Source organism: Dermochelys coriacea, chromosome 3, assembly GCF_009764565.3.
Source record: "Dermochelys coriacea isolate rDerCor1 chromosome 3, rDerCor1.pri.v4, whole genome shotgun sequence".
Lineage (NCBI taxonomy): Eukaryota > Metazoa > Chordata > Testudines > Dermochelyidae > Dermochelys > Dermochelys coriacea.
In genome coordinates, this window is record NC_050070.1 from 97,325,611 (window position 1) to 97,348,353 (window position 22,743).

Sequence of the window (22,743 nt, forward strand, 5' to 3'; positions counted from 1 at the left end):
CCTTTTACTGCCACAGCCTCTGTTTACTCCCAGACGCCGGCCGGGGCCACTTTTGACATGCAGATCGAGATCCACTTACCACCACAAATGCCATCTATTTCCTCTCTGGTCATCTTTGGAGGCTGTCTCACTTTATTCACCCACAGCTGGAACAAGATCACCACAGACAGTTGGGTCCTGGAGATTATCCATGAAGGGTACTTCATAGAGTTTCTTTCCTTCTCTCCTCACAAACCACCTTCCTGATCCCAATCTCACCAACGGATTCTTCAACAAGAGGCGGAATCCCTTTTACAGTGGGGTGGAGGGGGGTAATAGAACATATCCTGCCTCACTACCAAGGGACAGGGCTCCACTTACCATATTTCCCAATCCTCAAAAAAGACAGAGGATGGAGACACATCCTGGACCTTAGGCAACTCAACATCTTTATTTGAAAGCTGAAATTCAGGATGATTATGCTGGCACCTATAATCCTTTCCCTTCAGGAAGGAATGTGGTTCATGGCTCACAGGAAGAATGCATATTTCCACACAGATATTCATCCATCTCACAGGAAGTTTCTGCACTTCATGGTTAGCCAAGAGCTCTTCTAGCTTTGTGTCCTCCCCTTTGGGCTCACTGTGGCATCCAGGGTATTTACAAAAGCTTTTGCTGTGGTAGCAGCCCAGATAAAACGCCAGGGCTATACGGTGTTTCCATACCTGGACGACTGGCTCCTGATAGGCCGAGCTCATCAGGAAGTCGTCATTAACAGGATCTTTTCGGCACCTTTTTGCCACCTTTCTTTTCAAGAAAAGTCCATTTTGTCACCCACAAGAACAATAATTTTTATAGGAACAAGTCTAGACTCAGTCTCTGCAAGAGCATTTCTCCCCACAGACAGGTTTTACACATTGAGCAACCTTATCTCTTGCAGCACACGCAGACTGTGAACTACAATGCACTGGCGTCTTTCTCTGTTAGGCCACGTGCACCTACGTGATGCCATTTACCAGATCCACTTACGGTACTTGCAAGCGTGACTCCACTCAACCTACTGACCAAATAGGAATTGCATCAACTCCAACGTCACTGTTCCCAGAGTTCTCTCCTCCCTCGCATAGTCGTCCAACCCAAACAAAGCCATTGAGGGGACTCAGAGATTCATAGATACTAAGGTCAGAAGGGACCATTCTGATCATCTAGTCCGACCTCCTGCACAGCGCAGGCCACAGAATCTCACCCATCCACTCCTACGAAAAACCTCACCTGTGTCTGAGCTATTGAAGTCCTCAAATCGTGGTTTAAAGACTTCAAGGAGCAGAGAAGCCTCCCTCAAGTGACCCGTGCCCCATGCTACAGAGGAAGGCGAAAAACCTCCAGGACCTCTCCAATCTGCCCTGGAGGAAAATTCCTTCCCAACCCCAAATATGGCGATCAGCTAAACCTTGAGCATATGGGCAAGATTCACCAGCCAGATACTACAGAAAATTCTTTCCTGGGTAACTCAGATCCCATCCATCTAATATCCCATCTCAGGGGATTAGTCCTATTTACCATGAATATTCAAAGATCGATTACTTACCAAAATCACATTATCCCATCATATCATCTCCTCCATAAACTTATCGAGTAGAATCTTAAAACCAGATAGATCTTTTGCCCCCACTGCTTCCCTTGGAAGGCTATTCCAAAACTTCACTCCTCTGATGGTTAGAAACCTTCGTCTAATTTCAAGTCTAAACTTCCTGGTGGCCAGTTTATACCCATTTGTTCTTGTGTCCACATTGGTGCTGAGCTGAAATAATTCCTCTCTCTCTCCTGTGTTTATCCCTCTGATATATTTATAGAGAGCAATCATATCTCCCCTCAACCTTCTTTTAGTTAGGCTAAACAAGCCAAGCTCCTTAAGTCTCCTTTCATAAGACAAGTTTTCCATTCCTCGGATCATCCTAGTAGCCCTTCTCTGTACCTGCTCCAGTTTGAATTCATCCTTTTTAAACATGGGAGACCAGAACTGCACACAGTATTCTAGGTGAGGTCTCACCAGTGCCTTGTATAATGGTACTAAAACCTCCTTATCCCTACTGGAAATGCCTCTCCTGATGCATCCCAAAACCGCATTAGCTTTTTTCACAGCCATAGCACATTGGCAGCTCATAGTCATCCTATGATCAACCAATACTCCAAGGTCCTTCTCCTCTTCCGTTACTTCTAATTGATGCGTCCCCAACTTATAACTAAAATTCTTGTTATTAATCCCTAAATGCATAACCTTACACTTCTCACTATTAAATTTCATCCTATTACTATTACTCCAGTTTACAAGGTCATCCAGATCCTCCTGTATAATATCCCGATCCTTCTCTGAATTGGCAATACCTCCCAGCTTTGTATCATTCAGGATTCCATTCAGCTGTCCTATACCAAAGGCCACCATCTTAACAGACACCTCTTTTCTAGGGTGGGGTGCCCTCCTGGACCCCAAGAGAAGCAAGGCTACTCATAAACTTACTGGAACTGAGAAAGATCCACCTTGTATGCAAGGCCTTCCTTCCCCTCATTCACTCCATGTACAGATAATATCAGACAGTATCACCACAGTGGTCTATATAAACAAACAGGGAGGGGCAAAATCTTGTCCCCCCAGCCTGGAAGCAGTCAGGCTTTGGAACTGGTGCATCAGAAACCCACATTATGAAACAGGCTGCATATCTCGTGGGTGTTCACAACTCCCTGGCAGACAGGTTAAGCAGAAGCTTCTCTACGCAGACCACAAATGGGAGATCCACAACAGAGTTCTAACCAACATATTTTCACAATGGGGTACACTGCTTTGGGATCTCATTGCTTCACGGATAAACAGAAAGCTTCCCATCTGTTGCTCGAAGGGAGCCATAGACCATGATTCCCAGGGCAGTGTTCTCCTGGACGGATGACCTCAGATACGCCTTTCCTCCCTTCCCCGTTACCACAAGTTGTACAGCAGATCTGTCATGACAAAGCCACCATAATCCTTTGAGCACCCTCCTGGTCCAGACAACTTTGGTTCATGGAACTACTAACAATGTCCTCATGCCCACTAATCAGGATCCACCCATTTCAGGATCTCCTAAGCCAAATGGGGGGAAATCAAACACCCCAATCCAGGCTGACTCCACCTCACGGCCTGGCATTTGGATGGGCGTCGGAAATAGAATGTTCATTCTCCGTCCCTATTCAGAAAATCCTTAAACAAAGTAGACAAGATTCTACCAAAGCCTGCTATCAGGCTCCATGGTGGTGCTTTTCAGCCTGGGCACAAGGCCAGTAACATTCATTTGATACAGTGGGCATTCCAGTTATCCTAGACTATCTCCTTTCATTAAAGACTTCAGATTTGGCCCTTAGCTCACTACGGGTACACCTGGCAGGTGGAGGATGTTCTGTCTTTACACATCTGGCGACTGTGCAATTTATGAAGGGCTTGATCAGGACCTTTCCATTGGTCATTAAACCTGTGCCTCAACGGGACCTTAACCTTGTCCTGTCAACACTCACCGGTCAAACCTTTGAACCTATGGCAACATGTGCTATGATCCACCTGTCTGTGAAGATGGTATTCTTAGTTGCAATCACCTCAGCAAGAAGGATCATTGAGCTAGGAGCCATGAAGGGAGATATTCCTTATACAGTATTTCACAAAGAGAAGGGCTCCCTTAGGCGCCCTAAATTTCTCCCCATGATTTTTTCTGAGTTCCATTCCAATCAGTCAATACACTTACCTGTATTTTTCCGAAACCCCCATGCTTCTTCCAAAACCAGGAGACTTCACTCCCTCAATGTCAGACGTACTCTGGCGTTCTATACAAGAACCAAACCGAACCCATCCAAGACTCTTTGTTGCCATAGCAGAAAGATAATGTGGACAAGCATTATCCTCACAGAGGACTTCTAACTGGGTTTTGGGATGCATCTTAGAATGCTACAAAATAGCAAAACGTTCCCCTCCTAGGGGTATTACAGCTTATTCCATGTGAGAACAAGACAGCCACCACTGCATCTTTATTGGACATTCCACTGTAAGACATTTGCAGAGCAGCACCTTGGAGCCATACTACCTCAGCTACACTGCTATTTGTACTATCACTAGCTCAATGAGAGCTATTGCAAGTATGTGTACACAAGCATGGGAATCACACTCCTAGCTACTAGTGGAGGCATAGCCTTTGAGATATTGTTAGGACTTTCAGGTTTCAGGTTTAATTCAAAATGTGTAATGCTAGAAGCAGGAGAGGAAGTAAGGAGCAGTAGATAAACCACAGGAGTGGGAGTTAAGAGGTCTGTGGCTCTGTCACAAATTTGCAATATGATCTGAAGGGGAGTCTCTTAACCTTTCTGGGGCTCAGTTTCTCATCTGTAAAATGATGGTAATGCTATTGGACAGAAATGTTGTCAGGTTTAATTTAAATAAATAAATACTGTAGTGTTTTTTCAACATTTGTGAACTAACTAGAGCCCCAGTCCTACAAACACTTATGCACATGCATCACTTTACACATGCAAGTAGTCCTGTTGACTTTAAGAAGTATATCATTCATTCTGTTTATAAAAATGTTATATAGGGTCTTTCTGGAACATTCATCTTCCTATATGATATCTGAGAAGAAAACACTAGAGTTTTCTCTTTGTAAAGCATACAGGGTTTGATTCTTTGCTGCATTGCCTTGTGTTGCCATGTATGTTTGTGCAACATGGATGTGAAATGCTACCAAAACAGTGTGTTGGTGTTTTACACGAGCTTTGCACTGGTGTACATGCAAACACAAGATGCAAGGGAGTGAAGGTTCCCTTTAAACCTATATAGGAATTAACCTCTACAATAAGACTTGCCAAAACCCTTACAATTTAGATAGTCTGTTGAGAGCTATTTTTACCTTCAATATTATACAGCTCACCCCCTTTTAATGAATTACCATGTTATTTTCCAGGTTTTTTCAAACAGCAACAACTGAATTGCACACCATGATGTATTGAACCATGTGGAAAATAACTTGATAGCGTTTGGTTGCCAAGTATTAATGGCACAGGAGATTAAATCAAGATGTTTTTATCTTTGACAAATACCATTTTTACTCACAGCATGGAACCCCTTGTATTTTTATTCACTTACTCATGTTCTGTGATTTGGGGCACAATCCTACTCCCAATTAAGTCAATAGGAGTTTTTCTGCTGAGTCCACTGGAAGCAGGATCATGTCTTTGGATTGGAAACAGTGTCGACATAATTTTCATTCTGGTTTTCAGTAGAAGGTATAGCGATCCCACAAGATGGAGCTACCATAGAATATCTCTGTCTTCATTTAGCCAGAGAAATACAAGACTGCATTGGTCTGATACCCAGCTAGATTTATTTTGGACAAAAGCGCCACAGAAATCTTTTCCATGTATTCATTTTCAAATTTTTTATTTCTCGGTGTGTTTTCGAGTTGTATTAGATCTGTAGTTTTCAACCTTTTTTCATTTGTGAACCCCCTAAAAATTTTCAAATGGAGGTATGGACTCCTTTGTAAATCTTGGACATAATCTGCGGAACCCAGTTTGAAAACTACTGTTCTATGATAATGGTGACCTTTTGCAGACCCCTTAGACGTAGTTTGTGGACCACAGGTTGAAAACCTCTTTATTAGATTTTAAAAGTGCAGTATCATTGCAAGAAGCACTGTAGGCCTGCTGCTTCAACTCTTACTGACCCAAACACATTGAAATCAATGGAACTATTTGCATAAGTAAGGATTACTCTCATGAGCAAGGATTGCATGAGCAGACTCAGTCTCACCACAGTAAGGAAGCTTTCCTGGTGTAGTCTAAACTGGATAGTAAGCTGATTGGACCATGACTTTTTGCAAAGACAAAGAGCTTATTCATATTTGTGTTTTGGAAATTTCTTTAAAATTCACATGGTATTTAGTACCATGATTACATAGTTGAGGGTAATAATTTCCTGGTTTTCTTAAGGTAACCTTGTAATAACTTCTGCATTTATTGTTCAAGGCACTTAAATCTAATTTAATAAAATGTAGCTCAGGCTAAATTATATGGCTGTTCTGGAGCTTACTTATAAGCCTCCAATCTCATTTGTAATTGCAGCATTCTGCCTGAAGAAAGAACTAAATAAGCTGTGGTTTACTCTAATCTTTGCTGGCTATGCATTTCTGTTGCCTTTTTATCCTGAGACACTGCAGTGTTGTTCTTCTACTTGGATTTTTATGATTGCAGCAAATGAAATGAACTAGTTGATCATGACAGTAATTCAAAGTAAATCTGATTGGGTCCAATCATTGCTGAATAACTTAATGAAAATTGCCATTGCCTTTCGCTTTGCAGGTATAGTGTTAAAATACACCTGCTTGTTGTAGTATTTGAATAAATGGAAAGGCATGTTAAAATGAATATTTCTTTAAAGACTTGATAATACGTATGCTTCAGCCCAGTAAACTACAGAATGCAAACCTTATTCTCATTTCCATGACTTGATAAAAAATCAGAATTCTCACATTCCAAGCTTACTTGCTTCACAATAAATCTGTATTGAATAAGCTGCTTCTATCGCAATCCTGTAACGGTGTAGTGGATTGTTGCACCTGCATAGAACCCCATTGACTTTACTGGGTTCCATGTGGGCACAGAGATCTGCCCTCTTGAAGCCAGTTGCAGGATCATGTCCCTAAGTAGTAAAATGGTGGAAGTATTTACTCTTTACTTGCATTGCTCTAGCTTGCTGAACTCGTCCCTTTTTCACTCTGATCCATATTTCAAGATCATTTTCAAAATGCTGTATATAATTTTTCTTTAAGAACCCCCCCCCAACCACCCACAAACATTACTGCTACATTTTTATAATGTTGAGTCCTTTCTGCTACCTATTTTCTGGCTGTTTTATTGGCAATATTCTTGCTGCTATCAATGTGTCCTAATGTGTCAAATTGCATTGAAACATATAAAATCCTGCATGTTTTCTTACATTTCAAATATAGTCCTCTCCAAGGAAGCAGATTCAAACAGAACCATTTGTTTAGACTGTAAGCTCTTTGGAGCAGGGAATCTCTCTTCTATGTTACATGTGTGTGCAATAACTAATACAGTAGAGTCCTGATTCAGGCCTCCTAACAATAATAGGAAGCAATCAAATGTATCTATCCTCCAGTTAATAATATAGTGGTTATTCTGTGCTAGCAATTCAGAAAGCTGTTGAAATATAGGCTCAGACTTGCTATGTCTTCCATTGTTTATTGGAGAACCTAGAGAAAGAAGGATGTTCCAGTGGTTAGCATGCTAAGCTGGGACTTTGGAGACCTGGGTTCAATTTCCTGCTTTGCCATAGACTTCCTGTATGACATTAGCAAGTCATTTAGTTTTCAGGTTTAAGGAAATAATAGCACTTCCTTACCTCTCAAGAATTTTGTCAGGAAACATGCAACAAAGATTGTAAAGCATGTACATATTACAGTAATGTGGGACGTGGACGAGAGAAAAGTGCTAGCTCTTGTGTGGGTTAGGCCTGGTCCACTACAAACTTAGGTTGACATAAACCGCATTAAATCGATCTAATAATGAGTGTCTACACTACTGAATCTCTTCCACTGACCTAAGTGGCCTGTAAAATTGACTTCTGTACTCCACCTCTGCGAGAGGCATAGCGCTTGAGTCGACATGGGGATAGTGTAGACACTGTGTTGTGTAATTCAAATCAGTTGGCCTCCACTGTGTCCCACAGTGCTCCACTGTGACCGCTCTGGAAAGCACTTTCAACTCCACTGCATGTCAGCCAGGTACACAAGAAACAGCTGCTCCCTTGTTAAAGCCCCAGGAACTATTGAATTTGCATTTTCTGTTTGTTCTGCGTGGCGAGCTCACCAGCACAGCTGATCTTGGAGACTCAAGGCCGCAGATGTGCTCCAGCATGAAGTACACAGGAGGTGGTGGATCTTATTGCTTTGTTGGGAGAAGAGTCTGTGCAGGCAGAGCTCTGATCCAGCAGATGAAATGCTTACATTTATGCCAAGATTGCATGGGGCATAATGGGGGAAAAAGGGCTAAACCAGAGACATACAGCAGTGCCACGTGAAAATAAAGGAGCTTTGGCAAGTGTACCAGAAGACAAGTGAGGTGAACGGTCATTCTGGTTTTGCCCCATAATCCTGCTGCTTTTATGAGGAACTGCATGTGATTCTCGGCGGTGACCCCACCACTACCCCAAAATTCTCCATGGATACCTCGCAGGAGCCCCGGGAGATCTCGAGCAACAATGAGGAGGACATTGTTGAGGAGGAGAATACGTGGCAAGCCAAGAATTGTTTTTAACTCTGGCGCCCATTCCTTCAAAGGAGCAGTTGGCAGCGGAATGTGATGCTGGGGAAGGTGCCTCTGGTGAGTACACATTTCCATTCAAACTGTAGGGGTTACATGCTATGATTTTTTATGTTTAATCTGAAGAAGAAAGTAGATGTAGAGGGTATTGGTGGCCACTCCAGCTATGCAGAGGGTGCTCTCCAAAAAAAGACTGTTTATGTGCACAGGGATGGCCTGGGAATCCTCCATGGAGATCTCTAGGAAGCTTTCATGGAGGTACTCTGCAATCCTTTGCAAAAGGTTTCTTGAAAGGGCTGCCTTATTTCATCCTGGTAGGACACTTTCTCGTGCCACTCCAGTATTAACTCTGTTGGCATCATTGCAGCATAAGGACCAGGGCTGTACCCAGACACTTGCAGAATCTGCTCTCTTGCTGCCTCTGTTACCCTCAGGAGAGTGATATCACATAGGGTCACCTAGGGGAAACGGGAAGTTTTCAGTGCTAGCCCTTAAACTGCAAACACTTCAACAAGTAATCTGCCCCCTGTTTGGTGAAATCTGGGTCACACAACCACGCTTTCCCAAACATGCCATGGTTGTGGTTGGAAGGGATCACCATGTATTACAAGCAGCATTGTATTAAAAACAAAAAGGGGGGGGGGCGGGGAGAGACAAACAGGAAGCCGTCACTCCCCCCCCCAACTTGGTGCTGCTTTTGTAAAAAACAATCTATTGGGGGGAGGCTTTACACTGGGGCCTGTCCTCAAGCACCATCCAGCTTGCTAGGGGAAAGGGGGCTTTTCTCAAGTTCCAACCTGTGATCCCAAGGATGTCTTCACAAATGCAACAGCACAAGACCTCTCACCCATGCCTCGTGGCCTTACCATGGCTGGAGCAGCAAACAGACTCTTGAAATAGTCAGCGGTTGTGATTACATTGTGGCTTGCAGTGAAATATATTGAGGGGTGTTTTTTTAATTAAAAAAAATTAACCTTGCACCAGAAACAACGTATGCACTGTCAGTGCTACCGTTTTGCTTTGGATTCCTTGCAGCTGAAACCTTGTCTGTTGGCGCATCCTCCACACTGGGACAGAGACTTTCCTAGATTAGAAGGCAGAAAAAGAAGACTCTGGAGGACATGTTCAATGAGTTAATGCGTGCCTCTGAGAGTGACAAGAAGGAGCTCGGAGCATGGAGGATTACACTGTTTGAGAAGCTGGACATGGACAGGGAGGACAGGAGACCATGCAGGGAACAGGAGCATGGCACACAGAAAGGGATGCTGCAGATTATGAAGGAGCAATCAGACATGTTGAGACAAGAAAGGCAGCTGGATGCTAGAGTCCCTCTGCAGCCTATATTGAACCTGCTGCCCTCATCGCCCAGTTCTACATCCTCCTCCCTTAAACATCCTATGAGATGGGAGAGTGAGGGAAAAGTCAGCAGGTATCCCTTGCACTCAACACCAGGGGAGGTTACAAGGACCAGAAGTTGCCCATTCCCACACCTTTGATTGTTATTGCAGTGCACCTATAAGCAAACTTTCTTTGTTTCTCCCCCCCCCCCCCGAGTTATCAGCCCTTTGCCCAAGGTTATCTTACTTTTCTTTGCTGTCTCTGTGTGTTTGTGTGCATAATAAAACGTTACGGATTGAGGAGAAAAGACTCTTTATTCATTCAACACGGTGGTTGGTGGGGGTGGAGTTTACAGGGGAGGAAATGCAATGGAGGGGACAGTTTGGTAAGGAACAACATAGATAAGGGTCACATTATTCTGGCTTATTGTTAAAACTGGTTTTCAAAGCCTCCGAGAGACGCAGAGCTCCTTGATGTGCTCTTCTTATTGCCCTGATGTCTGGCTGCTCAAAATTGGCTAACAGGTGATCTGCCTCAACCCTCCATCCCAGTGGAAACTTTTCTCCCTTTGTTTCACAGAGATTATGGAGCACACAGCAGGCATCAATAGCAATGGGGATATTGCTTTCACTGAGGTCTAACCTAAAAAGCAAACAATGCCAGTATCCTTTAAACGTCCAAAGGTACATTCCACCACCATTCTGCACTTAATCAGTCTATGGTTGAACTGGTCCTTACTGCTGTCCAGGATGCCAGTATAGGCTTCATGAGCCATGGGAGCAAGCGGTAGGCTAGATCTCCCAGATCCACGATTGGCATTTTGACAGCATCAGTGGTTGTTTGGCAGTCTGGAAAGAAAGTCCCTGCTTGCATCTTTCTGAACAGACCTGTGTTCCGAAAGGTGTGCGCGTCATGCACCTTTCCTGACCATCCCACGTTGATGTTGGTGAAACGGCCCCTGTGATCCACCAGCACTTACAACACTATTGAGGAGTACCCCTTTTGGTTTATATTAAAATACCAGAATCTGATTCATGCTCATCTGCATACTCATATTGTTGAATATATCATTAGCAACATGCACAGCTCAGAGAAATAGTACTTGATGCTTGAGAACTACTGCTGCAGAGCCAATCAAAAAGTGATTATAGGTTGTTACACTTGTGTGCACCAAACAGATTTCTTTAAAGAAAACAAATGACTTGGAACACAAATAACCTTCTTAATGTTTAATTAATTTGTTGTTTAAAATCAATTAGTTCATCTTGATAGACTGAAAGGTTAAAAGAAGGAAGAAAATAAGAGTCCCTGAGACTCAGTTAAAAGTTGTCGATGAAAAGGGATTGGAGGACTACTTAGATATTAAGAAAATAAATTGAAAGCAAGAAGGCTAAACACATAACTAACCCAAATTTATAGTATAGTTTTAAATATTTCATATTGGTTTATATTTTATTTGGCTATATTATTTAACACTGATTTAATTGTTCTCAACATGGAGTTTAGCAATAATTCATCTTGAGATCAAGTGTATGTCATTCAGCCAGATCTTCCCTCTTTACAAAATTGTGTCCAAAAAACAAAAGAAAAAAAAACAAAAAGCAAAAAAGCCGTAGCATCATCAGAGTCATTAAATAGAAATTTTCTCCCATCTATTGAAAAGTACATTTTAGTAGGAAATAACACTGAATCTGAAATACCTATAAAGACAAATTCAGCTCTCTCATGCTTGTGTTTTTGAGCCTAGGCCATGCTGGCAGTATTTGAGAATCTGAGTTTCTTTCTCCCTAATAAAAATATTATCTTTGGACCTCCATAGAAGCTTCATGATCCAATCCTAAACTGTAGTACAAAAAAGGTTACTACAAGAGGTGGATTTTTAAATATCTGTCCTAACCTAAATTAATCTAATCTCTTTTCTGACAGTATTGAAGGGACACTATCCATTAGAGTGGAAAATATTGGGTTTCTTTATTTAACAAAAGTTATAAAAATTTATTAAAGAATTTTCAGATGTTTTTAAATTTCAAGTAAAAATTTGTATTATTTAGCACTAAAATTCCTCTATAGTGTTTGTAACCAAAGCATTGCAGCTTTGAACTAGTGCATGAGAACCAGAAATTGAAGCTTTTCTTTTCCAACTATTGTTTTTTGGTAGTAATTACTGTAGGGTGCTATGTGGTCATGATAGGAGATGGTCCATGAGACAATATCGCTATTGTGCTATGAAAAAGTTTCAGAACCTCTCGCCTACTTTGTTTTCCTTGTTCAAGTGAAGCGCAAAAACTCCAAACATAAATGGTAAGAACTAAATTGGATTTGTAAAAAATATTTTTAAAATAGAGTTTAAAAACTCTGTTTCTATAGTAACATTAAGAAGGAATTTTTGTTAAGTACAAATTTTAACCTTACAACATACCTTTATGATGCATTAGTATTTTTTTTCTATTTTTTTACTCAATTATTCAAATTTCTTTCTGAGAAAGTGAGCTAAGATTTAAAACTAAACAAAACAATAGAAGAAGAACTTAAACAATATGACGTCAGTTATATGTGAACTTTCACTGATCGGGGCAATTCTTAACAATGCTTGAGATGAGCTCATTATTTCCCTCTCAGTACAATAAGACAAAAAATAACAGACACTTTTCTTTTCTTTTAAGAATTCCTCAATTTTATCTGAATGCCCTTACATCATCTCCATGTTATATGTTATGTTCCCATTTTCAGGGTAGTCCATTTATCCTGAATAGAATACTGCACTTTTATTGTATTTAGTCTTGATTTTGAAGTTGCCTGAAGGGTTACACTCTGCTGTTTTTGTTTGTGTTGTACAGAGCTGAAATGGGAAGCAAATTGTAGCCTCAGGACTTGCAGTCTCATGCGTAGCTTTGCTATGTGACACTGCACAGAATATAATTGTTTTTACTATCTGTTGTATAGTCAAAGTTAGAGAAGAAGAGGCTCCTTTTTCACTTGAATGTTTTGAAATTTACTAGATAGATGGTACTTGACCTCCAAGTGCAGGCTTGACTCTAAATATAGCACAAGCAAAAAAAAGGGCTGTTATTTCCTTACATTTAAACTTCTAAGTATTTAGGACTTAATTCTGAAAGCTGTTCAGGGCCTCCCAAAGTGGCTGGATGCAAGGGTGCTCTTAATTTTTCAGGAGGCACTCGGCATCTTGCATAATTGGGCCATAAGTATCTGGGACAGAATGGCATGTTATGGGGTTTTTCCCATGCTACTGTTACATAGATCCTAGTATCCTATGAAGACTTTGCAACATTTTAGTTTGCGGAACACTTTTGATTGGGATTTTTCAGCATTTTTTAAAATGGTAAATCTGTCTAATCTAGCTAATTCAATTTAGGATTTATAATGATTGCTGTTAGCAGACTGCAGTGATGACCACTGAATAAGATAACTGTATAGAAAGAAGATTTTAATTTGGAATATGTTCAGTTAACCACAAAGAGTTTGTAAGAATAGAAAGTGCATTTTGATGCAGTACTTGTTGAGGAACATGGGTTGGTGATGTTCAGTGCTCATTATATGGGGATGGGAAAATTATGCCAAATATTTTGATAGAATATAATATTACAAGCTACCAAATATCTTCTTCTTTGGTATTTCAGTCAAGTTGACCTCTTTTGGATACATTTACTTTGATAGATGCCTGCTAGTTTGAAGAGTGTGATTTTTAATGCAGAAACAAAACTGTGGGAACAGATTATGCTAAGGGATAAATTTTCTGTTGCTTACATGGCAAATCATTTGTATGTCTCTCATTATTAAAGGGAGTGGTGAATTCTCCATCTCTTGATAGAAGATGTGCTTTAGCTAAACCCAAGTTATTGGGCTCAATGCAGGAGTAACTGGATGATATTTTGCAGCCTGTGTTATACAGGAAATCAGACTACTTAGATGATCTAATGGTCCCTTCTGGCCTTAAAATCTAATCTACTGCGGGAAAGTTACTCTCAATTAAATTACTGCTTCCATCTGTGTATTTTTGTGTGGGAAAGTGAGTGCAGGTCCAACAGAATAGCCTCTTGGAAAAAGAGTTGCTCCAGAGACGCTTTGATGGGGATTTTCAAAAGCGCATGGCATTGGCCTATCATTAATTTCAGCGGGAGCAGCTTTAGACCAGTGCTGAGTAGCAGTGTATGGCCTCCCCCGTATCTAAGAGCTTAGACACAGGTTCACATTCCAAGTCTGGAACAGGGATTTAAATCCAGGCCTCCCACGTCACAGGGGAATGCCCTAACCACCAAGCTATTTGTTGGCTCATCTGGGATAGGTGTCTCTGAACCTCTTTTGTAGAAGCAGTTCCATTTTGTGTAAATTAAATATTCATTGAGAATGACTCTATACTATAGCCTGGCAGTTAGGGGGAGGGGAAGACACCTGTGTTCGAGTCCCTGCTCCAATTAATATTTTGCCCAGCTCTAGTGCAGAGCCCATTTGAAAATCCTACCCTCTGGCTTAAAAGGGCCTTGGTCCTGCATTGTGTAAAGAAGCTGTGATTCCAATGCATAATGCCATAAACAGATATCTAGCCAAAACTGATATGCTAATCTGCAGTAGTTTAAAACTTTGGATGTTATCTTGACCTTCTTTAGGTGTATTTTTCATTTCTCATACAGCCCAGAAAAGTCACTGGTTCTTTGTTCAAGGTGGCTACAATTCATCTGCAAGCAGTGTATAGGTTGAATCTCTCTAATCCTGCACTCCCTGGTCCGGCAACATCCATGGTCTGGCATAGGCGCCGACTCCATGGGTGCTCTGGGGCTGGAGCACCCACGGGGAAGAATCAGTGGGTGTGGAGCATCCACCAGTGCCAAGCTGTCCCCTCTGCCCCCTTGCCCCCCGCGCCTTTTCATGCTGGTGGCCCCAACTCCTCCTCCTTCTTCCCAGTGCTTTCGGAACGCTGTGAACAGCTGAGTTGTGGTGTTCAAGCTCCAGGAGGGAGGATGAGGACCTGGGGCCAGCAGCTGGGACCCCGGGTGAGGGGCTAGCAGCTGGGACTGGGGCTGTCATCGGAGCCCCCAGACGGGGCCGGTGGCCAGGACCCCGGTGGCAGCAGCACCCCTGAGTGAGGGCTATGCTGGGCGCAAAGCCTAGGGGTGCTGCAGCACCTCCCATATCCCTACTTCCCATGCCTATGGAGACGCACTGAAACTCTGCATTGACCTCATGTGGTTCATCAAATTCTTTGGTTTGGCACCAGTTGGGTCCCGAGGGTGCTGGACTACAGAGGTTCAACCTGTACAATCTTTATTTGTGATTTTCCATATTGGTTTAATGAGGCATGAAAAAAATACCTGTGCTGTTATAGAGAAAACAGATTGCTTTTTATTATTTCAAGTTGAATTGTCAGTGGGCCCCTACTCAAACTTTTTGGTTTGTTACTTTTGTCAGCATTTTTCAGTAAATGCAATTTAAATTATTATTTCAGATTTTTGTTTCTCGTATTATAGGCTATCTTGGCAGTTTGCGATCATTATGGTCACAACTGGGAAACAAAAGAAGGGTGGGCTTTTTTGGTATATACAACCAATTTACAAATCTGTAAAGGATAAAATATTTACAAGCTGTTAAGACTTTGTTACAGCGCTTTGAATTAATCCCCTGTAGTATGCCACTGTAAATGCTGTCACTGATTTTCATATCAAAATCTCTTCAGATTCCCTCCGATTCTCCCTCATTAAAAAACAAAAACAAACAAATCTCAGATATAATTTTTCTGCAGTGACTTGCCCAACCATATTCATTGTTTTGTGTTTTTTGGTACAATAGGTCTGTATCATGTGACATGTTTTCACTGGTTAAAGTTTACTGCCATTTGCCATGGGGCTATGTATGTTATCGCTGCACTGTAAATTGCTGCAGAAGTTATTGACATTTTGATTTATGAACTTCTTTTTTGTTTTTAAATGATAAATACAGGGGGACTATACATGGGTATGAGGCACTGCGAAAAAGAGCAACAAACCCCAAACGCTCACTTGGCACTTTCCACTGTATACCATGGAGGCTAAGGAGGAGAAGAAGGAGCGAAGACAAGGCTATTTTGCCCGGTAAGTGTGCATAATTAGTTCAGTGCTGATAAAACGTACCTATGGACTTTGCCATTGCTAATAGGCTTGTTTTTCACTATTTTAAAATTATAATCTAGTGAATTATGAATCCACAGGTGCCTCAGTGGAAGCTGGATTTTCTATCTGCATTTCCCTCCTTGAGTTTGAGGAATGATTTGTTGTCCTTTTCCTGCTGTTTCTGGGTAACGGAGGCAGCGCTGCAATACCAGTTATAAATGTTACTTACAGTACAGAGCTGTTACTGAACTTAGTTGCAGTATGCTCTGAATCTCATATTAGCAATTTGCCTGGCTCCTGTTTAAGGTGAACTGGATAAAGCTGCAGTGACTATAAATCTGCAACACAACAGAAGTTTGTTAACTTCAGATTCTTAAAGAGACCACAATTCAGCAGTACGTTCTCATAGGGGAAGGTAGATAAATCATGGGAGACCATCACCCTAATAATTTGAAAGATGAGATAATGTTCTATGTTAATACTTATAAACTACTCTAATAGTTAGATTATATTACTATTTATAAAGACATTATATTTTTGCCAACTACTTTTATTATCTTGGAGCCATGGCAAGTGTTTTTTAAGGATAAAAATGAGTTGCTGGGAAAATAATTCTTTGTTAATATAATAAACATTTTATAAATAGTTATCCATGATGAGCTGTATGGGAGAAAAAATGCCAAAGCTCAGTTAGTCTGTTTGAAAAATATAAGAGTAAAATTCTTCACTCTGCTTTCAAACAGAGATATAAAAATAGCTGCTGTAACATTACTGGGAAGGAAAATCCAGCACAGAGGTGCTTTTCCACTTTCCCTTTCCAGTCTGTACTTAATTATTGTTCGGCTTGGAAGGATTACGGTAGATTGTTATCAGTAAACATCTGTTTCACTGTATAGAAACTGATGAAAAAATATTTCTGTCAATAATAATCAAAATTTACAGATAGGTATAGTAAGAAAAGTGCTGCCTGAGAACTTATTAGAGTTTGATTTAGGGATATTTACCTGGTATATTTTGACATTGGCTGTTGACGGTTTGTGTTTTAATGTCTATAAAGTTTTACCTTTTTTGAATCTCAGCATCTACTGATATTAAATAATTATTGTCTGACTTCTGATAATTTCCCGTAACTCTGAAAATTTAAATGAATAAAAATCAGGAACAAATGCTTAAACGCATAATTTGGTGCAATTTTAAATCAGTAAAAATAAAAAAAATTACTTAAAAAGAAACATTGACCTTATCTGTTGAAATTATAAAAAAATAAAAATCAAATTCTGCCAACCCTAATTGTTAACCAACTACACCAAAAACTGCATTAGGTGTTTTGTGGACTTGTAATAAAGTAGGTCCCCTCCCTAATAGCAGGGGTGGGAAAAGGGGTGCAACAATTTTTTGTTCCTGTTTAGCCAAAACCTAAGGTTAATGTGAGATGGAATGTAGAAGTAATAGTCATATGGAAGTTCATAGTAGTGATAATTTCAGAGCTTCAGCTTTGAAAAGTTTCTGAGTGGTGACTATGGCAGTAGTTCTCTTCTCCCTTTTCCAAAGTCTGGAAGTACTCTCAGGACCCCTTAAATTAATGAAGGCTTTATGTGTTCCACATACAAAATCCTCTTTGTTTGCAAGAGGGAGTGATTATTAGGGTACTAGTTACACTAGCTTCTATTCTTCCATATCCTGGTTGATGCATGGGATGGCTGTGCAGGGACTTACAAGTTCTATTCCTGTACTAAGAGGAAGGGTGACACTGAGGACTACTTGGAGAAGATTGACAAGAAATGGCAGTTGTAAGTTAGGCCTTAAGAAATAGCTTAAATTGATTGCGGACTTGGTGTAAACGATGCTGAAATAAGCCACTCTTCAACCAAAATAAGAGAGTCCACACAGGGGTTCTTAAACCAGGATAAGGATCAAAATGATTTGGGATTCATTAGGCGTGGCAGGTGACTCTGTGCACTGCCTCCGCCCACAGGCGCCGCCCCCGCAGCTCCCATTGGCTGCGATTCTCAGCCAATGGGAGCTGCGGAGCTAGCACTCAAGGCAGGGCAGGGGCAGTGCGCAGAGCTGCCTGCCGGACCTCCCCTTAGGAGCAGCTGGGACAGGTAGCCACTTGCAGGGAGCTGCCCCAGGTGAGTGATCCCTGAATCAAGCACCCCGCACACCCTCCCATGCCCCAAGCCCCCTCCTGCACCCAAACTCCGTCCCAGAGCCCGTGCACTGCACCCCCTCCCAACCCGCTGCTGGCCCCGTGCCAACTGGACTATAAACCGGAATTTCAATGAAGATCAGAAATGCCAGTTTATAGAGCTTTCCAGTTGGTGAAGTGCTGGATAAAACAGCTTTTACTGCATTAGAAAACATGCCTTATAGTTAAGGCTATGATTTTGTCATGGAGGTTGCAGAAATCACGGAATCCGTGCCTTCCAAAGACTTCCATGACTTCAGCCCCTGTAGCTGGGAGCTTCAGGGTTTCGCCGCTTCCCCCAGGGCAGGCAGCTGTGAGATATCCCTGAGGCAGCTGGCCCCCAAGCTCTGAGCCACCATGGGCAGCGAGGGTACACCGCAGCTCCCAACCACCATGGGCAGAGGGGTACCCTGCAGCTCCTGGCTTCTGTGAGCGACGGGTTCCTCGCGGGCGACGGGGGACTGCCGCAGCTCCCTGGCCAGCAGGGCAGGGGGACCCTTGCAGTCCCCGGGCGTGGCGGCAACAGTGGCAGGGTGATCCCCGCAACTCCCCACCATTGGCGATGGGAGGGGGACCCTGCAGCCACCATGGAGGGACGGGGGACCTGGAGCTCTGAGCCCCCATGGGTGGTGGGGGACCCAGAGCTCTCAGCCACCCCACAGCTGCCCAGACCCTTCTCATTTTATCATGGATATTTTTAGTAAAAGTCAGAGACAGGTCACGGGCTTCCGTGAATTTTTCTTTATTGCCCATGACCTGTCCATGATTTTGAGTAAAAATATCCATGACAAAATCTTAGCCTTAGTTACAGTGATAAAGGAGCTCAATCTATTTAGTTTAACAAAGAAAAGTTTAAGGGGTGACTTGATCACAGTCTATACCTGCATGGGGAACAAAATATTTGATAAAAGGCTCATCAATCTAGCAGAGAAAGGTATTACACAATCCAATGGCTGGAAGTTGAAACTAGACAAATTCAGACTGGAAATAAGGTAAAATTTTTAACAGTAAGGGTAATTAACCATTAGAAGAATTTACCAAAGGTCATGGTGGATTCTCTGTCACTGGTAATTTTAAAATCAAGTTTAGATATTTTTCTAAAAGATCGGCTTAATTCAAAAGGAATTATTTTGGGGAAGTTCTGTGGCCCGTGGTATCCAGATTAAATGATTACAATGGTCACTTCTGGCCTTGGAATCTGTGAATCTGTAAGTAAAGAAGGAGTTGATTATTTAGATAGTTTTGTTTTATAATAATATCTGACAGTATAATTAAAATATTTGAGAAATATTAAATCAGTGGTTAGATTTTCACATTCATCCTCTAGCATCAACACCTTTGCTTGGAAGAGGTCAGAAACTTGCTGTATAGAATGCATCTACACAGGTATATCATGCTTGGGTATTTTTTATCAACTGCTTGTCCCCAGTCTTTTATGTGTTTTCAGAATGGAAAGTTTCCACCTATTGTTAAGGCATAGTGACTAGGCTGTTTATCCTTGCAGTATGAATCATCTCAAAGCCAACATACAGCAGAAATTGGAATTTTATAAATTACTGTGGGGGAAATATTGTCTTATATCATTTTATTTACATAACGAAAATGGTTTAGATCATCTTACAGGGATGTAAATGTTAGCTCAGTATCCTGCTATTCAGACTATAAACAGGATTATATTTTAGTCCCGTTATCATGACCAATGGCATGTATGCCAAAGAAGTTTCATTCTCAAAAAAATGACTAAAGATATATAATTTGTTCAGATTTATGAATATTTATAACCCATATAATCTGTCCTATAACTGAAGATTTCTCTATGTAGTTGTGGATAAAGCTCTGGATGCTAAGGACACGTCTACACTTGACAGGCTTCTTCCGTTAGCGTAGGTACGCCATCTCCCCAAGAGACGGTGGCTATATGTTTTAGCGCTGTCTAAACCGGGGGTTAGGTCGGTACCAGAAAGGAACATCTGGGACTTAGACCTTTGTGATATTGTGGGGAGCAGAAATGTCAATGATAGCTCGCATGCCTTATATCAGTACATAGCTCCAGAGCTTTTATGTAATTATATAAAGTTTTATATAACTTTTTAGGGTGTTCTTTTAATGAAATATAATTTTCATATTTTGAATCCCTTTCACAATGGCTTTAGCTTTCAGACATTGAAGAATGTCTAGACCTGCAGAAACAGCAGTATAAGAAATTCTTATTTTTGTAAGGGGCTTTGCTAAACTGAGAAGATCCTCTAGTGTGGATAGGTGGTATCTGCAGTTCATTGCTCACATCATATTGCTGTTGCATTTATTAAGAATAGCTTTTATTGTATGTGTAAATCTAAAAAGTGTGACAGTTTGCAGTTATCTAATTATTGCATAAAAAATCTGTTATGGAAGTGGGTTTGGAATGTGAAGGTTTTATGAGGTTTTGAGGCAGCACTTAACTTGGGAACTGTGTCCTTCTGATTTCTGAACCGTCGGTGAGGTTTTACATTATCAGCATGGAGCTCTTTGCAGTTCTGTGATATCCTTTGTGTAAAACAGGATAAAAGTGTGTATAAGAACTAGCTAAGCACTACTTGTGCAATCAGTCATAGGACTACGTTCCCAACATACATGTTTTTCTTCAGGGCAGTCCAAGCAGCAACTGATTTGTGCAGTCTTAGTGAGTTTATACTGATATCTGTGCCTTCACTGAGTAGGTACCTTATAGGAGTGCAAACAAACATTGTTACTAGATGTGGGGATAGTGGGAGTATTTATTTGGGTAATTTGGGCCATTTTCTGGAAGAGAAGAGATTCTCAGTGCTATATGTCTAGTGACCATGCACAGTGAGAAGGGAGTGAAGGAAGAGAGACTAGGGAATGGTTCAGTGTATTTAGTGTAAGGAGATTTTAGCAAAGGGAAGAAGGGAGAAAATTAGAATGAAGAGTGTTTTGAATTCTGTTGCGGCACCATTATAAACATACAGAGCAAAAAGTGTTTGACTACTTAATTTCAAAACATACTATGGTACATTAGAAATTTCATAGCTGATTTTCACTAATTGTTTATCTTGAAAGATATGTACAGTACTAACTTGTTATGCAGTAAGCATACAATGACCTTCTATTTGCCTTTCTAAGGGGGACCTTTGGTGACTTTTATCTGCCTTTAAAAAGAAAGCATTAGGAAAAACTGAACTTGTCTCTCCTTTAGTGTGTAAACAGTGTACATAATGCAGCTTTGATGCAGAAGTCTGTACAGTTCTGATAAGAGTTGGTGCTATAGTAGTCATAATATATTATGTCTTCATTTTCCTCCACCATAGGAAGGGTCTCAGAGTTGTCCCTGGAGATCTTTAAGGTTATGTAATATTGCACAATTTAACTGATCCTGTCATTGGGATAGTTAAATAGCATTACATCTTAAGAGCCATCAAGATGTAAGGGAGGGCAGCAGAAAACAATAGGGTTGTTTGATTCCTCAGTTTTAGGCTCTTTCTGTACTCTGCAGAATCTAAGATTTTAATTTTAAAATATTGCAGTTTTATTTTTTCAGTTTTGAAAATAGCCTTCCCAGTGTACTATTGCCCTGTTAACTTCACCTTACAGAAAACTAGGTGCAGCCAAATTGCAGTAGGGAACCCCACAAACAATTCTGTTGACCTCCATGAAATTTAAGTTCAAGATGAAGCTGTTTAAATCCTAGCATTGAGAAATGGCAACTTAATAAACAAACATTCAGTAGTACAGAATTGTGGTAGGGGATTTTTTTGTTTGTTTTTGTTTTGGCTTGTTTCATTTTTTTTTGTTAGCCTCTCATTCAATCAAATGTTTGGGAAGCCACAATTTATCTAACAATATTTCAGGGGAATACAAGCTTTGGTAGTGCTATGATGGCAACCTAATAAGAAGAGGCATGAAGACTGAATTGTAAACCAAGCCAAATCCCAAAATCATGTATATCCTTTACTGCTCTTTGTGATATATAAAATCAGGGGTAAAAATAAAATTTCTCTCTTACTGGATGTGGGGGGGGCAGCTTTGCCCCCCCCGGAAGGGGTGGGCCTCGGGCAGAAGGGGCGGGGCTGGGGGGGTCAGCGTCCCCCAGCCAGCTCTCCCATGCCACCCAGGGCTCCAGCAGCGATTTAAAGGGCCTGGGGCTCTGGCAGTCAGCGGCCTGGGTGGGGGCAAAAGGGGCAGGGACGTTAAAGTGCTGCTGCGGCAGTGCTCTAAGCTGGGTCCTTTTGCTGTGGCAGTGCTTTAGAGTCTGCGGTACGGGCTGATACAGGCGACCACTTTTTACTGGTACATTGTATAGGCCCGTACTGCCTTACTTTCTCCCCTGTATAAAATCAACATCAAGTTCTGTGTTTGTTTGGGTTTTCTTCACACATTAGAATGATCAGGTCCTGACTTCCCTTTTTTTTCCCTGGAGGACTTTGCAAACTTTAGGAGACTGTGAATGTGACATTTCAGGACCCTAAAACTTGAGCTGCAGCTCCCCTGGCATTCTATTGAAAGGGGAGGGGAGTGTGTGTGTGTGTGGGGGGGGGGGGGAATGTTGACCTTAAACAAACTTTCCTGTGCTCCCATAGTAAATTAAATTAACTCAAGATTTTTATCTCCCCTCAGCTGGGGACTTGAATCACTGCAGCTCAGGCTTCAGTCTCTGGTCATTTTCAGGCTGCTAGAGAATGCCAATAGAATATGGGGAAAAAGAAGGAAATCCATACCTGATATTTTTTTTAATCCAATAAAACAAGCAGATGGAAAGATCTCTTGTTTTGGAATAAAATCTTTAAG

General features: G+C 41.3%; 1 protein-coding gene across 2 annotated transcripts in view; it reads left to right on the forward strand.

Annotated features, from left to right (window-relative positions):
* Positions 1-22,743, forward strand: part of NCOA7 (nuclear receptor coactivator 7) — a 144,789-nt gene that overhangs the window by 22,237 nt on the left and 99,809 nt on the right. For both annotated transcript variants that reach the window (XM_038395949.2, XM_038395950.2), the window contains exon 2: positions 15,622-15,752. In XM_038395949.2, the coding sequence (XP_038251877.1) occupies positions 15,703-15,752 (50 nt within the window). In that variant the 5' untranslated portion in view covers positions 15,622-15,702. The remainder of the gene's footprint in view (positions 1-15,621; positions 15,753-22,743) is intronic.